Consider the following 17,509-nt stretch of genomic DNA (forward strand, 5'->3'; position numbering starts at 1 on the left):
GTATGCATGTCTGTCTCTTCACAGTGCATTCTTTTTATAAGAACAACAGTCAAATTGGATTAGAGGTGCAATGGTTAGGTATTTTAAAATCCAAATCTGTCATATTTGAATTGTTCAATGCTTGCTTTTGGAGACTACTGATTCTTGGGTAGTATTTCTATTCCCTAATTTAGTGTCCACACTTGACTACAGAGGCCAGGGTCCATAATAACATTCCCCCACCCCACCTTCCTTATGTATAAGCACATTTTAATGCATTTCCAAAGCAAAGAGAAGTATTTAAATGGAGGGCCATCCAAAAAGTGTGTCATTTTGTAAGTTCCACTAAGATTCATACCTTACTTGACATTATGTTGGTAGAGGCTGGAAATTTGGTCATGAGATATGAGAACAAAAACAGAAAGGTTGAAAGAAAAGGAAAAATACTGAGGGGAAAATATTCCTCCAAACTTTAAAAAGAGCATCTAAATGTTTTCCAAAATAAATAATTGGGATATACTCTTTAAGACAAAACTAGAAACAAAGAGGAAATGCATTTGAAACAACTAGAAGAACGTGTCCATCAATGAAGAAATAAAATGTGGTATACATATTCAACAGAATACTATTCAGCCACAAAAAGGGAAATCTTGCCTTTTGTGACAACATAGAAGGACCTTGAGAGTATTATGGCTAAGTGAAAAATTCAGAAAAAGACAAATATCATACGATCTCACTTAACATGTACAATCTAAAAACAAAACTCAAAACCACAAGATGAACATATAGATACAGGGAACAGATTGGTGGTTGCCAGAGACGGAAGCAAGAGGGGGTGATGGAAATGAGTGAAAGTGGTCAAAAGTACAAATGTCTAGTTATAAGTAAGTCATGGGGATTTATTATTTATAAGATAAGTCATACAGCATGGTGCTTATAGTTAATAATACTGTTATTTTTATATACACAGTATATTGAAAAGTTGCTAAGACGGTAGATCTTACAAGTTCTTATCACAGGCCAAAAAAAGTTGTAACTGTGTGGTGATGGATGTAATTAATGAGACTTATCATGGTAATCATTTTGCAATATATACAAATATTGAATGTCATACACTTAAAGTTAATATGTTATAATTTAAAAAAGAACATTTGCAGACCATCAACCACATACCTGTAAACTGCTACTTTTCCTGTTCCAAATGCACCCACAATTAAATCTACAAAAGAAAAAAACACAAAACAAGCACAAATTTTATAGAATTGATCAAAACTCATAATTAATTATAGATAGCACAGAGAGCAACCTGACATGCTGATTACAGAATGAGAGTCATACAAACAAGAACAGCAAATCACGGCTTTCTTAAGGCATTTTGGAAAGGATATAGGAACTTCACTGTAACTCAATATGATGCATAAATCAATAGATCTCAAATCCTACTGGACTCAGGAAGGCCAGCCTTCTAGAAATGCTTCAGATATTTGTCATAATGCCATGTCCTCCAGACCCAAGGCACACACCTTAAATCATAAGGGGAGTATCTCTATTTCTGCTTTGTAAATAAGATCATAGTGGTGACCTGAATAGGAAGGAAGTCCAAAAGGGAAGGGATATATGTATATGTATGTCTGATTCACTTTGCTGTACAGTAGAAACTAACATAAGATTGTAAAGCAACTCTACTCCAATGAAAACTAATTTAAAAAGAAAAAAGGACTTCCCTGGTGGTCCAGTGGCTAAGACTCTGCACTCCCAATGCAGGTGGCCTGGGTTCAATCTCTGGTCTGGGAACTAGATCCCACATGCTGCAACTAAATAAATAAATAGAAAAAAAGGGGGAGGGAAGCATATGCTAAGTGCCTACTATGTACCAGGCTCATCACACATATTGTTTTATCATCCCCCATCAGCAACAATCCTATAAGGCAAGTGTTTTACCAGTGAAGTGGAGCATTTTGGCTGCCATCTTACCTCAGCCTTTTGCTCTTACAAACGTGGGTGGCAAGTATGGTTTTGGCACAGTGATTGGTAGTATATGAAATAACTGACATATCATTATGGCAGTCTCTCCTTATTAATGGTTTTGCTTCTTTGGTTTCAGTTGCCTGTGGTCAACCACAGTCTGAAAATATTAAGTGGAAAATTCCAGAAATAACTCATCATCAAACTTTTCAATTGCACGCTGTTCTGAGCAGTGTGATGAAATCTCACGCCAAACTGCCTGGGATGTGAATGACCTCTCGGTGCAGCATGTCCTATCTGTAGTCGCTTAGTAGCCAACTTGGTGTCTCAGTGCTTCTTCAAGTGACACTTATTTTACTTAATAATGGCTCTAAAGTGCGAGAGGAGTGATGCTAGGGACTTCCTTGGTGTTCCAGTGGTTAATACTCCATGCTTCCAATGCAGGGGGTGTGGGTTCGATCCCTGGTCAGGGGAACTAAGATCCTGCATGCTGCAGGGCATGGCCAAAAAAAATTTAAAAGGAGTGATGCTAGCAATTAGGGCTTCTCTTTAGCACATTTTAAGTGATTCCTTTAAGTGAAAAGGGGAACATTCCCCACTTAGTAAGAAACAAAAGCCTACACTAAAGTTGCTAAGATCTACAGTAAGAACAAATCTTGTATATATGAAACTGTGAAGAAGGAAAAAAAACTCATGCTAGTTTTGTGGTCACACCACAAGCTGCAAAAGTTAAAAACCACAGTAGGTGAGAGGTAATTAGATAAGATTGAAAAGACATTGAATTTGTACAATAAGATGTTTTGAGTGAGAGAGAGACCAGATTCACATAACCTTTATTACAGTATACAGTTATAATTGTTCTACTTTATTCTTAGTTATTGTTGTTAATCTCTGTACCGAATTAATAAATTCATCTTAATGTATAGGGAGAAAACATCGTATCTAGAGGGTTCAGTACTCTCCGAGGTTTCAGGCATCCACTGAGAGTCCTGGAACATGTGCCCCCATGGATAAGCAGGGAAACTATAATAATATTAAATAACAACAACAACAATGCTAATAATCAATAACACATAAGGACACTTATTCTAGGACAGGAATCCTTTTAATGAATTTACTTTAACTGATTCCTAGCAAGTTAAGAAGTTTTTATTATTAGCACAATGTTGCAGAAGAGGAACTTGCTTTTTGTTTTTATTTATTTTGTTGGAGGAGAGTTGTTTTACCATGTTGTGCCAGTTTCTGCTGCACAACAAAGTGAACCAGCTGTATGCATACACATATCCCCTCTTTTTGGATTCCCTTCCCACTTAAGTCAGCTCAGAGTATTGAGTAGAATGCCATGCGCTATACAATAGGTTCTTATTAGTCTTCTATTTTATACAGAGTATATACATATCAATTCCAATCTTCCAATCCACTCCTCCCCCCTACATTCCCCCCTTGGTATCTGTACGTTTGTTCTCTCCATCTGTGTTTTGGCAGAAGAGGAACTTGAGGCTGAGGGAGGAGACTCACATATAAATTCACGGATGAGTTGCAGAGAGTCAGACATGATTGAGATAATTTCATTTTCACACACATACATAAGAGGTGAAGCTGGGCTACAGCGGGACTGGGCAAACAGAGAAGTCCTCTTTGAGGAGTCATGTTCACAACAATCTCAAGTGACAGGCTAATACACAGGCAGAACTCTCCATTTTTCTTAATCTCATGTATGATGCTTATTTTTTGTCAGGAGGTACAACCAAGCACAAATGAAAATTATCATGGCTGTACCTGCAAAGTAAAATTTAGATGCAGAAATGGGAAAATTGAACTTGGCAGCATTAACAGCCACAGAAGAAAACTGACAATAGCTGAAACCATAATTGGTTAATTCCAGTAGAACTGAGGTGAAAATGAAAAGAAAAAAAGATGGGGAAACTTCTTTGGCCATGCCATATGGAAAACCAATCAAGGAATTAAATTGGTTTGATGGAGTTTGTACAGGAAAATGATTTGTAGCCACATGCCCTTGGCATTCACCTTTCCAGACAAAGGAACTGGTCAGACTGCAAGCAACTAAGATTCTTCTCTAGGGGCTTCTCTTGGCTGGGCCAGGGCATTACCCTCAGCCCATGATGGATGGGGACTAGATGGATAGATAGGTCCACGAGCTAGCAAGGCTTCTTTCTTAGGGTGACTCTAAGGCATGTACTTCCTGTCTCCAGACTTCCCCAGTGAGACAAAGCCCGAGTTGCCCACCCAGTCAGCCTAGTGATAATAATCTTTGCTTTGTACATCTCTCTTCCCTACTTTCTTAGCAATGATTTCTGGGGGTTATTCCTCAAATAAACTACTTGTGTTCTAATATTTAATGTCTGCTCTTAAAGAACCCAACTAAAGACAATAATTCTTGTGAAAAATGTTTTTTGTTTTTTTTTTTAAAATAGACTCATATCTTCAGGATTAAAATCAGTCAAAATATCTCTGGTTACATGGAAGAACTGTAAGTGTCCATCAACAGATGAATGGGTAAAGAAGATGGATACCCACAACACACACACACAGGACTATTACTTGGTCATTAAAAAAATGAAATATTGCCATTTGCAGCAACATGGATGGACCTAGAGATCATTATACCTAGTGAAGTCAGAGAAAGATAAATATTATATGATCTTACTGATATCTAAAAAATTATACAAGTGAATGTATATACAAAACAGAAATAGGCTTACAGACATAGAAAAGAAACATCTTATTATCAAAGGGGAGAGGAAAGGGGGAGGAATAAGTTTGTAGTGTAGGATTAACAGATATACATCATTATACATAAAATAGATAAACAAGAATATACTGTATAGCACAGGGAACCATATTAAACATTTTTGAATGAACTATAAAGGAAAATAATCAGAACATATATATATGTGTATATATATCCATATAACTGAGTCACTTGGCTGTATAGCTGAAACTAACACAATATTGTAAATCAACTATACTTTAATTTTAAAAGTTGAAAGTTGCTTGTTATATAGATACAGCATCAGATTCAAATGATAGACTCAGGACTGGACTCCAAAGATCCATGTTTTAAAAGATGTGCATGCTAATGTTTAATTGGAGAAGGAAATGGTAAGCCACTCCAATATTCTAGCTTGGAGAATTCTATGGATAAAGGAACCTGACAGCCTATAGTCCATGGGATTTCAAATGGTCAGAAAAAATTGAGTGGCTAAACAACAACAATGTTCAACAAGTCAAATGAAGGTCATCTAGTAGGCGTCTCCGACCTCCAGGACCTAATGCCTGATGATCTGAGGTGGAGCTGATGTAATAATAATAGAAATAAAGTTTACAATAAATATAAGGCCCCTGAACCATCCCCAAGTCATCCCTGCCCCCACTCCTGGTCTGTGGAAAAAGTTTCTTCCACGAAACCAGTCCCTGGTGCCAGAAAGGTTGGAGACTACTGAAGGGAGCTCTGTCTGTGAGATTAAGGAAGACAGTAAGTCAAGGGCTACAACTTGAGTATCTATGACTCATGGAATAAAATGCTCTTTTCCAAGGGTTCAAATCTAAGAAGTCAGAAAGCAAAGTTTCTAAGTCTACCAGTTTTGAAAACATATCAGAATTTCACCACTTTCAATGATTTTCACATTTTTTTCTGTTGATATTCGTCTCTCCCTGCACAACAGTGCATTTTTGCTATGTCAGAGGAAAAAAGAGCTACTGATTTGAAGAAACATGGACTCTGTTCTTCCTGTGTAATCTGAACTCCAATATTTAGACAAGTGTAGTACAGGTTGCACTCGGTCTGATCTGCGTCTGTTGACACAACGCCAGACAGGAAAGTTCCATTATGAAAACTGATTCCAAGGGATCATGCGCTTTGTTTTTGTCTTCAAATAAGGTGAAATGCTTATATCTTGAGATTGGACACTTGATAAATAACAGACAAATCGTAAGCATTGACTGTTTGGAAATGACCAAGAAAAAAGACTATAAGCTCTTCCAGGGCAGGAATCTTTCTTCGGGTTTGCATATCACAAAGATTTTATGGAATGGTAAGGGCTGAAATGAAGAAAGAAAGAATCTTTGCATCCACAGCACCAGGCATAGTGCCAGAAACAGGGCAGGGACTTCATCCTCCTATGAAATGGGAGGAAAATAATCATGAGATAATAAACCAACAAAGAGAGAGATGAAGGAAATGGAGCAATTATTAAGACAGGCTAATATCAACTATAATTCTGCTGAATTTTTGCATGTGCACTTGAAAATGTTGGGAGACACCCCCCCGCCACACACACACACATTTTAGAGTTTACATCATGATCAGATTGTCACTATAGAGGAGAAACTGAGAGTCACACTCCTGACCATCATAGGCAGGAGTGTTTTTTCTTTGGGAACTTTGATTCCTAGGCCTCAGGGTGGGAATTTTCCTACTCGGGAAAACTCAAGTAACTGGCAAAACAGGCCATGTTTTGTTTTGTTTTGTTTTGTTTTTCATGAGAATGCGGCCACAGTTATTCAGAGGCTGAGAAAACAGTTATCTGCCGCTAAAGTATGCTTGTCTTCTGAGACACTACCTTGGTATTGTGCCTGCTGGAAAAGGCCAGAAGCATCTGTGCTCAGGATCTTAAAATTATCAGATTTCTCTAGGGGAGGAGAACGGATCTGCTCATTTGCATTTCTAACTAATCTGTCTTTCCAAAATATGTGACTTGTTTTGGTAAGTATTATGTGATTTCCAAATATACATATGCTATCATAGATATGTTCAAAATATACATACACACCTATATTTATGTTTGTGTATATGAATGTATCGATATATGTATATACACATGTTTATATACATGCATATATACACATATATATATAGACACCCAATTAAATTTTTTTTGCATAATTCTGTCATGCTTAGGAATTTCTTCCTTCCCTTCAGGACTTTTACTATTTTTTTAAAATTTTTATTTATTGGTGTATAGTTGATTTAGTCTTGTGTTAGTTTCAGATGTACAGCAGTGATTCAATTATACATATACCTATTCATTCTTTTTTTAGATTTTTTTCTCATCTAAGTTATCACAAAATATTGAGTAGAGTTCCCTGCGCTATATAGTAGGCTCTTGATGGTTACCTACCTTATATATAGTGGTGTGTGTATGTTAATCCCAAGGAATTTCAGTGATAACCTGATGACAAATTTTGGTGCTAGTATTTGCATAATTCAGTAACTGATTATGCAATTAATAACTGGGTCACAACTCAGTGGACTTTTTCCCCTCACTTTGAGACAACAGGTCTTATACCTTTATCTAGTGTTTATCTATTTTCCTTTCTTATTGAAAGTTCTTAAAAGCACATTCTGAAAACAAACAAACAAAAAACTTTGCCTTTCTTTATGCAAAGACATTTAGCCTTTTATTCCCCCTTGAAGAAACGCTTGGCAACTAAAATTGGTTCTTTCCCCTTAATCAAAAATGGTTCTAAAAATGCTAGAGTCCTTTTTTATCATCTCACAGTGCCGGAGAAACATAGTTTATTTTCCTTTTGGTTTTTGATGGAACCAAGTACTTTTAAGGATAAAAAAGGAGATATTAGTATGAATGCAGGATCAGTTGGCAAGAAAAAATAACCCTAAAAAATGTGAGGTCATAGGAGACATACTACACCTCTATTTTGTATTTTATTTCTCCAAAATTGTTGTTTTTAAACAAGAAAGCACTAAAGAGCCAAGTCTTTAAAGTGGTTCTGGGGCTATAGGGTCTGATTTCATTAATCTCTGAAGGAAATTTTAGAATTAGAAGTTCAATAGGAAAACATCAGTGTTGTTTTGAGTGTGGATTTTAAGTCTGGGCCTAGGTGTGCAGAGGGCAGAAAGAGAGAATGGAAACTTCTGAGATGGGGGACAGAGGGAAGGGGAAGACAACAGGAAGAGTGCGGACAGGATTAGATGAGGAAATCTCCCAGAGGCGTTTCATGGAGGGACGACTCCCCGGCTCCCAGAGCATCATCAGCTGCAAGCCACCTTCTCTGCTACTTTCTTTCTTCCTACTTCTAACTCTCCCATCTTCCTAAGAAATAGACACATTCTGAAATCTCTTGCTTAAAATGCCACCAAACACCTCCTTTTAAATTTTGGAGTTAAAAGACATTTATTATTTCAGAATAATTCTGGACGGTGAGAACTGCCATAAAGAGCTTCCAAATGAATGAGAAACATGGGAACAAGAAACTAAGAATTGTATGAAAAGTTCCCTTCCAAAGGGAAGCCCCCACGCCTAAACACAACCCCCCAAATGTAGAAATCACCAAGGAATTTTAAAATTGAAACTTAAAAAAATTCAAGTTCTAAAGAGAAGTGAAAGAAATAGTGGTAGATGTTTACAATGCAGCCCCCTGATCAGATGGGAATATTCGTCAATGCTCTCAAGAATGTCGGGCACCTATGAAAATATAAATGTTAATTATTATTAATAACCCTATTATGACAGACTCATACACATTAATAATAAAACTATGAGTGTATGTGTTAGTAGCTCAGTCGTGTCCTACTCTTTACAACCCCATAGACTGTAGCCTACAAGGCGCCTCTGTCCACAGAATTCTCCAGGCAAGAATACTGGAGTGGGTTGCCATTCCCTTCTCTAGGGAATCTTCCCATCCCAGGGATTGAACCTGGGTCTCCTGCATGGCAGGCAGATTTTTTACCATCTGAGCCACCAGGAAAGCCAATAAAACTATAAATAGTCCAATAAAAGATAATAAATAGGCAATTCACATAAAAATAAATAGCTGTGACCAATAAATACAGGAAAAGATGTTCAACCTCATTTGTCATCAATTACAAATGGAAGAAACAATGAGATATCATTTTTGACTTCTGAAGTTTGAAAAGTTTAGTATTAGGAACAATAGAGGATCAGAAACTCATGTATCCTCTGTTGGAGGCAATATAAATTGGCACAATTTTCTTAGAAGGTGCTATTTCAGTTGTGGCTCAGATGGCAAAGAATCTGCTTGCAATGCAAGAGACCCGGGTTCAACCTCTGGGTCAGGAAGATCCCCTGGAGAAGGGAATGGCTACCCACTCCAGTATTCTTGCCTGGATAATCCCATGGACATTGGAGCCTGGTGGGCTACAGTCCACGGGATCACAAAGAACCAGACACAACTGAGTGATTAACACTATCCATCTATAACAATGCAAATGTTTGACTCAGAATTTATACTTCTATGAATTTATCCTGAGGATAAACTGGACAATGTGCAGAGACATATCAAATAAATGCTAACTTTCTAAACATTTTAATTATATGCATTTTTTTGTTACAACAATCCTGTGAGGTAGATACCATAATTATACTCATTTTAAAATAGGGAAAATAAGGTTCAGAAAAGCTAAATAAAGTAAATGGCCAGGCCAAGTTTTAAAGAGGCAGTCTGGCTGTTACCTATTTTCATCACAGTGCTTCCCAGGAACATAGCTACAGGCTACTTTTCTCTCTGAAAAAAAAATCTTAAAATTCAGATGATTTTACATAAAGTAAATGTCAGCCTTAAAAGGTACCCTAATATGTGGAATCTTAAAAAAAAAAAAAAAAGGTACAAATGAAACATCTACAAAACAGAAATAAGAGTTAAGATGTAGAAAGCAAACTTGTTTTTTGTCACCAGGGTAGGGGAGAAGTGGGCATAAATTGGGAGATGGGGGTTGACATATACACACCACTTTATAAAAATAATTACTAAGAAACTACTACATAGCACAGGGGACCCTACTCAATACTCTGCAATGGCCTGTATGTGTGTGTGTGTCTGACTCTTTGCCACCCGTGAACTGTAGCCCGCCAGGCTCCTCTGTCCATGGAATTCTCCAGGCAAGAATACTGGACTGGGTAGCCATTCCCTTCTTCAGGGAATCCTTCTGACCCAGAGATCGAACCCGGGTCTCCCCTGTGAGAGGGAGACATGAGAAAAGACTCTTAAAAAAGGGCAGATATATATACATATATATATATATACACACATATATATACATACATATATATACATCTATATATGTATAGCTGAACCATTTTGCTGGACACCTGAAACTAAGACAACATTGTAAATCAACTATACTCCATAAATTAAAAATATAAATATACTACTCTCAGAGCCTTGATAAATTCATCTGGTCATGAACTACTAACACAACCAAGATACAGAACAATTCTATCATCGCCAAATGTTTCCCTGCACATTGCTGTCAAGCCTGCCCCCACTCCCTTCTTAGCCTCCTGTATCCTCTATTCTGTTTTCCAGAATGTCGCATAGATGGAGGTATACAGCAAGTAGCCTTTTTTCATCTTATCTGGCCTTTTAATTTTTTAAAATTTATTTTATAGACAACTTACAATGTTGTATTAATTTCTACTGTAAGCAAAGTGATTCATATATGTATATATATACACACACACACACACACACTCTTTTTCATATTTTTCACTATGGTTTATTACAGGTTATTGAATATAGTTCCTGTGCTATACAGTAGGACCTTGTTGTTTATTCATTATCGATACAATAGTTTACATCTGTTAATCCAAAACTCCCAATTCATCCCTCCGCCACCTTCCCCCTGACCTTGGCAACAAGAAGTCTGTTTGTATATCTGTTTTATAGATAAGTCCATTGTGTCATATTTTAGATTCTACATATAAGTGATATCATATGGTATTTGTCTTTCTGACTTCACTAAGTATGATAGGTCCATCATACTAGGTCCATCATAGGTCCAACATACTAGGTCCATCCATGTTGCTGCAAATAGCATTATTTTATTCTTTTTATGACTGAATAATACACACACACAAATACCACATCTTCATTACCCATTCACATGTCGATGGACATTTAGGTTGCTTTCATGTCTTGGCTACTATAAAAAATGCTGCAATGAACATAGGGGAGAATGTATCTTTTTGAATTAGTTTTGTCTGGGTATATGCCCAGGAGTGGGACTGCTGGATCATATGGCAACTCTATTTTTAGCTTTTTGAGGAATCTCTGTAGTTTTCCATAGCGGCTGTACCAATAGTATGTAGCCTCTTGGAATTGGCTTCTTTCACTGAGCTTAGTGCATTTGAGATTCATCCATGATCTTGCATGTGTCAGTAATTCATTCATTTTTATTGCTGAGCTGTATTTCACTCACTCATGGTTTGTTTATCCATCCCTGGCTAAGGAAAACTTGCATTGTTTCTGATTTTTGGAATGTCACTGTAAATATTTGTGTACAGGTTTTTGTACCTATAGGCTGATTTTGATTTGTAAATTGTCTCTTATTGAATCTCTATAATGTCTTTAAAGTCCTCTTTTAAATGAAGTATTCAATTTCAAGTGAAAAATTTCTGAATAGAGGGTAAAAATTTAGGAATTGTAAATTCCAGTTCACTTTGCCACTGACTTCCTATCAACTTTGGACAAGTCATTCTTGATTGCTAAAAGTCTGGTGAAGTCTTCAAGGTTCTCCAGATAAGAGAGCCAAGAACTCAGTAGAATTTGTTGGGGGGTCACATGACCACTTTCTCAGCTCTGATATACAATCCAGGACTGTCTTTTGTCTCTTGAGTCAGCTGGGCTTCTGCACAGTTTGTGTTTCATCTCACTTCCTTTATGGAACAGTGTTTGGCTTTCTCCCTGGTTCAGCCAGACTTGGACATCCCACTGGCCCACCTCTAAGACTCAGCTCCCTGGGCCCATCATCCATATACTTCTGGCTCCTGTCTTGGCACTGCTGATGCTCACAGCCCACAGCATCTCCTCCAGACATTCTTCATCACCGTCTTGGCTCCATCTTTGTTAAGCCCCTTCCCGCAGCATTTTAAAGATGAATGAGGGTTGTCAAGTGAAGATGTCTACCTGGACCCACCTGGGATCTGCTCACTTTCATACAAAGATGAGTTTAAGAGAAATGATGGGATTAAAGACAATGTGTAAAATGATGGGCTTAATGTGTAGAATGATGACTGGAAACATGGCCTTGTTGACTCTTAAGCGGGTTAAAAATTGGCTTATGAGTTTGGCACTGGAAAAACAGCCCATGTCTGTGGGAAGCAGGCATTTAGATAAGTCTCCTTGAGTTTGGCAAATGTGTTCATCTAAAAATAGACAGATTTTTTTCTTGCTTTTTTATTGCAACATGCAAAATATTACTGAGAGGAGGGTTACGAGTAGAGGAAGAAATGTTTGAAAAAAAAAAATGCGTGATTTTATCCCAGAAAGTAATAATCCTAACAATCTGTCTGAAATGCTTCCAAATGAACTCTGAAGGAAAACATTTATGAGCTGGACTGTGATATTAGGTTGCAACATTCTAATTTACTGAGGGTTTTATTTTCTTTTTAAAAAAACCCACAAAAATAAAACTGAACTATCAAATGATGAGTCTGCCTTACGAAAATCATTTTCTACATGTTATTAGCATCCTGTGGCTGTAAGCATTGCCCTTTCTCCACCACTGATTGATGCTTTGCTAGTTGTGGTCCATGTCACTAGATCAAAGGCATTTCACTTTATCCTTGTTGTGGTCACACTTATAATATGTATACTGTCCAGTCAGTCGCTAAAACCATTTTGATGAAAAGTTTATTTCTTTAGGACCATTCTCATTTATAAGCGGCTGCCTATTGGGAATGAGTTCACAGTCTCCAAAAGAGTCTGGTATTGATTCTGAAAACTCAGCCTCTGAAAACCAGTCCAGATTTGAATCTTGGAGACAGAGTTTCGGGTGAAATAGGAAAGAATAACTTTATTGCTCTGCCAGGAAAAGGGGGACACAGGGACTCATGCCATTCAAGACTGTGTCCCAACCGGGGCAGGGGAGGGGGTGCAGGGAGGTGAAATGGTTCAAGGGTGGGGTTGCTGATAAGGATGCAGGTGTGTGCAGGGCCTGTATCCCTTTAATCGGGCCCCAGGCGGTCTCCTGAGGAGCGCCTCTGGTTCTAGAGATTATCAATCTGTGACCTTCTCTAAAATCAAGAATGCTTCATGAATGAACACTTTCTAAATGGTGGGGGTTTTAGTTCTGTCGAAGACCTCAAAGATACGCTGTGTATATCCCTTGAGGTGGAATGAGGACCCTGCCCCAAGGATGCACTATTGTTTCTTGGCTGCTCCTCCCTTCTCTCTGGATTCCCTCCCCTCCCTGATCAACAACTATTTGAACCTGTCCTTTGGAACTCAGGATAGGTCGTGGAAGGGGAAGTCTATTCCCTACAAACGAGAAACAGGGGGACCTAGAAACGCTTTCATGGCCAGGAGCCCCAGGAGGTCCTGCTGGTTTCACTGTCCCTTAAGACACTACTCTCACATCCATCCTAACAGAGAAAATCCTATGATTAAAAACCGTGTGGGACTTTAAAAGTCTGCTAAGTGTTATGATTGAATCTCCCCACCCCCCAAAGTTTGACGTTGAAGTCTTAATCTCTGGTACCTTGGAATATGATTCTATTTAGAGAAATTGTCTTTAAAGAGGTAAGTTAAAGTGAGGTCATTAGAGTGGACCCTCATTTCATCTGGCTGCTGTGCTGTAAGAAGAAATTTGGACACAGACACACAGAGGGATGACAACATGCAGACACAAAAATAAAATGCTGTCTACAAACCAAAGAAAGAGGCCTCGGGAGAAACCAATCCTGCCCACACCTCAAACTTGGAGTGGTAGCCTCCAGAAATGCAAGGAAATACATTTTTGTTGTTTGAGCCATCTGGTGTATGGTACTTTGTTATGGCAGCCCAAGAAAACGGATATACTAAGATACAAATTTATAGAGTTGCCAGAGAGGGAGGAGAGGAAGAAAAGATATGTGCAATGGTTCCCTATACTGAACACCCTCATTCAGCAACTTGTGATTGAACTCCCAGCATGAGTCAAATCCTGTCCCAGCTGCCAAGGATTCAGCAGTGAGCAAACTGACACATTTTCTGCCCTTCAAGCACTGATAGTCTATCAGTCAGGGGGCTTGTTAAAGATGCAGGCCAGCACTCACTGGATCAGAGTACCTGGGTGCAACCTATTCTCCCCCCTCCCTACCCCCATCATTTATATTTGGATGGGAACAAGGATGTTAGATCCTTCTCCACTGCACATTTGAGAAGAGGAAATAGTGTCAGCTTCTGCAGCTGATGTAGAGGAGCTGTCAAGGATAGAAAGAAAAGAAAGCTGGAGGTGGGAGGAGCTGAGCACCCCTCAAATGAGCTTCACCTAATCCACAGTTTAGCCAGAATGCTGGCCAGACCCCACACATTCTGTTGTACACTCAAGCTCTCATGAATCTCTATTACGGTTGGTCATTTTTAGGTAAGTGGCTATTACTAATGTCACCCCAGGGAAATGTGAGCAAAAAATAAAAGATGATGGCCATATACAGAAAGGAGAGTGTCACATGAACAGGGCTTGCAGACTGGAAATACTAAAGAGGATTTTGATGCTGTGTTAGTTATCCTGGAAGTCACTCGCCCTCTTCTCATAGGAAGGAACATCTGGGAATGTTACCTGAGTCATTGCCTTAAGGCATAGGTCTGGTGCAAAGCATTAGAGCTTCTTTTGGGTCCCTCTCACCTCCCTTTAGGGGGTGAGGTTAAGAAATAACATATATTGACTGTCTAGAGTTCTTTATGGTTTGCAAGTTGTCTTCATAACAATCTTGAGCCATAGGGCATTGCTCTGATGACCCTCCTTTTATGGCTAGAGACGCTAAGTTCAGAGATATAAGTGTTACATGCAGGGTTACAGAGCTGAAAATGATGGGTGAAGAAATGAGAATGTGGGCCTCGACTCCCATATGCTATTGGTGCTATTTCTATCAATCTGGCTGGTTCTCTTGGTCTAGAAATCTGGCATTATAATAAATGCCCAGTGCTTTTAGAATTAAGGTCAAGGGTTCTGCTTGCCAAGAATAAGTGCACCATCTTGAGTGGCGCCTCCCATAGTCCCAGGAGAAGAAGCCCACGTTTATTTAAAGGATCATCACTGTCTTGACTTCCATGTCTACTTTTTAAAACTTACTTTATTGAGGTATAGCTGATTAACAATGCTGCATTAATTTCTGTTGTTTGTTGCTAAGTCATGTCAGACTCATTTGCAACCCCATGGGTTGTAGCCCACCAGGTTCCTCTGTTCATGGGATTTCCCAGGCAAGAAGACTGGAGTGGGTTGCCATTTCCTTCTCCAGGGGAACTTCCCAACTAAGGGACTGAACCCATGTCTCCTGAATTGGCAGGTGGATTCTTTATCACTGAGCCACCTGGGAAGCCCAACGAAGAGATTTAGTTATACAGATATAAACATTCTTTTTTCATATTCTTTCCTATTATGGTTTAATCACAGGATACTGAATGTCATTCCCTTTGTTGTACACTAAACCCCTTATTGTTTACCCATCCTGTATATAATAGCTTGCAACTGCTAATCCCAAACTCCCAATCCATACCTTACCCATCCCTCTCCCCCTTGGCAACCACAACTCTGTTCTCTATCTCTTTGAGTCTGTTTCTGTTTCATAGATAGCTTCATTTGTGTCATATTTCAGATTCCACATGTAAGTGATATCATATGGTAATTGTCTTTCTATCCGTGTCTATTCTTATGTTACACAAGAATAAGACAGCTCACTGGACTCAGAGTTGTAAGATAGTTGCCAGGTAAAGAGATGAGGGAAGAGTTTATATGCCAACGTATGTGGCTGTGAGGAAATGGGTTTATTCATTCACTTATTCATTCATTCACTCAACAAACATTTACTAGCTGCCTCCAGTGCCAGCCACTGCTCGGGGCACTAGGCATCCATAACGAGAAAAATTAAGTCCACGGCTTGCCCTCAACTAATAAAGTGTCCAGTCTCAAGGGGCAAAAGAGGCATTTATCAAAAGACCACAAAAATGTGTCATTTCAATCTGAGAGAAGTGTTTTAGAGGAAGGACGAGGGTCAGGAGAGGGTTTCCGAGGAAGTGACATTTGAACTGGGTTCCTAAGTGGGACGTGAGCTCCCGGGAAGATGTCCAGGGCGTGCAAAGATAGAAGGGATGCTTCAGTGAATGACACTAAAGTACAGTTTTTAAATCGTATATTCATAAATTTTAAAATGACTTATATGAAGAACACACACTGGGAGGTCAGAAATAAGGAGAGATTCTGAGTACAGAAGAACTTCCTCCCACTCACCCCACCCCTCTAAAAAAAAAAATAAGGAGCCATGGCTGGCCACAGAGTTTTTATTAACTAAACACTAACAACAAAGATCAAGGATACATGATATCCTGCTTATTAATGGTGCCTTGGGTTTCAGAAAGAAGCCAGCTCCTACAGTTGAAAGCTTGGAAAGTAGTTAGTTGGGATTTAAACTCTCCGACTTCTGGTTTCTGGTCTAGCATGTAAAAAGTCTGGAAGTCGCCGTTTCATCCAAGCAAGTAAAATGCTGAACAAACTGAAAAATCAACAACTCTCCTTAGATCCATAAGAGCAGTGAGGTCACAGGGCACAGTGCTGCCCCCACGTTGGACAGACTCTCAGGCAAATGATGAGAAACCCAACTCCTCAGAGCAGCAGCCTCCACGGGAACCAGAGCAGGGGGCACAGAAACCCAGACTGCATCGGTGAAGTGCACGCAGCTCAGTGGGGACCACGCTGAGAATTAAACCCTCCAGAGATCCAGTCACTCGGGGGTGGGGGCAGGGCCATGTTTGTGAGTTTTTTCCTCTGGGATCTCCACAGTGAACATCAGAAAACAGTTTTCTCCTGCCTCTGGCGGCCCAGAGGAGAGAAGAAACCAATCAGAAATATACCAGAGCACTCTGTTCTCCCTAACAAGGTCTGCCCTCAGGAGAAGCTAGTCAACCAGAGATAACTGGGTTGTTATTAGAGTCTAACCTGGAAGAAGGAAAAATACCCAACCTCAGCCCACTCTAGCCATCCTGTCCCAACTCAGAAGCATGTGTGAAGCTCATAGTCCAGAAGAACAGGCTCACTAAAAGACTGAGAGCTCAGACAGCTCGTGGGAATCTGCCGTATAGTGCAGGGAGCTCAGCTCAGCACTCTGTGCTGACCTAGAGGGGCTGGATGAGGGGTGGGTGGGAGGAAGTCCAAGAAGGATGAGATGTAAGTATATATACATATAGCTGGTTCACTTCATTGGGCAGCAGAAACTAGCACAGCATTTTAAAATAATTATACCCCAATAAAAAATAATCATAAAGTATTATAACATATACAAATTATTTTGAAAAACTTTAGTAAAAAATGATACAGGAAAAAAGACCGAGATCTAATCATACACCATAAAATATCCACCTGCCCCAACTCCCAGCCAACACCTACTGCCATATTACTATAGGTCTATTTACAGCAGTTCCTTTTACCAAGTACATCATGCCTGACTATCAAAAGAATTACAGAACATATTAAAAAGCAATATGAAAAAACCTGTGGCTTTTGTGTCTCTGTATTAGCAAATGGATTCTTTACCTCTGAGCCACCATATAATCAGAAAATATTCTATTATCATATTTAAAATGAAGAAAA

At 39.1% G+C, this 17,509-nt stretch overlaps 1 protein-coding gene across 1 annotated transcript in view; it reads right to left on the reverse strand.

Annotated features, from left to right (window-relative positions):
- Positions 1-17,509, reverse strand: part of ITGA8 (integrin subunit alpha 8) — a 185,300-nt gene that overhangs the window by 97,802 nt on the left and 69,989 nt on the right. The window contains exon 14 of the mRNA XM_065921168.1: positions 1,153-1,198. Coding sequence (XP_065777240.1) covers positions 1,153-1,198 — 46 coding nt within the window. The remainder of the gene's footprint in view (positions 1-1,152; positions 1,199-17,509) is intronic.

The sequence above is a fragment of the Muntiacus reevesi genome, chromosome 2 (assembly GCF_963930625.1).
Source record: "Muntiacus reevesi chromosome 2, mMunRee1.1, whole genome shotgun sequence".
NCBI classification, from domain to species: domain Eukaryota; kingdom Metazoa; phylum Chordata; class Mammalia; order Artiodactyla; family Cervidae; genus Muntiacus; species Muntiacus reevesi.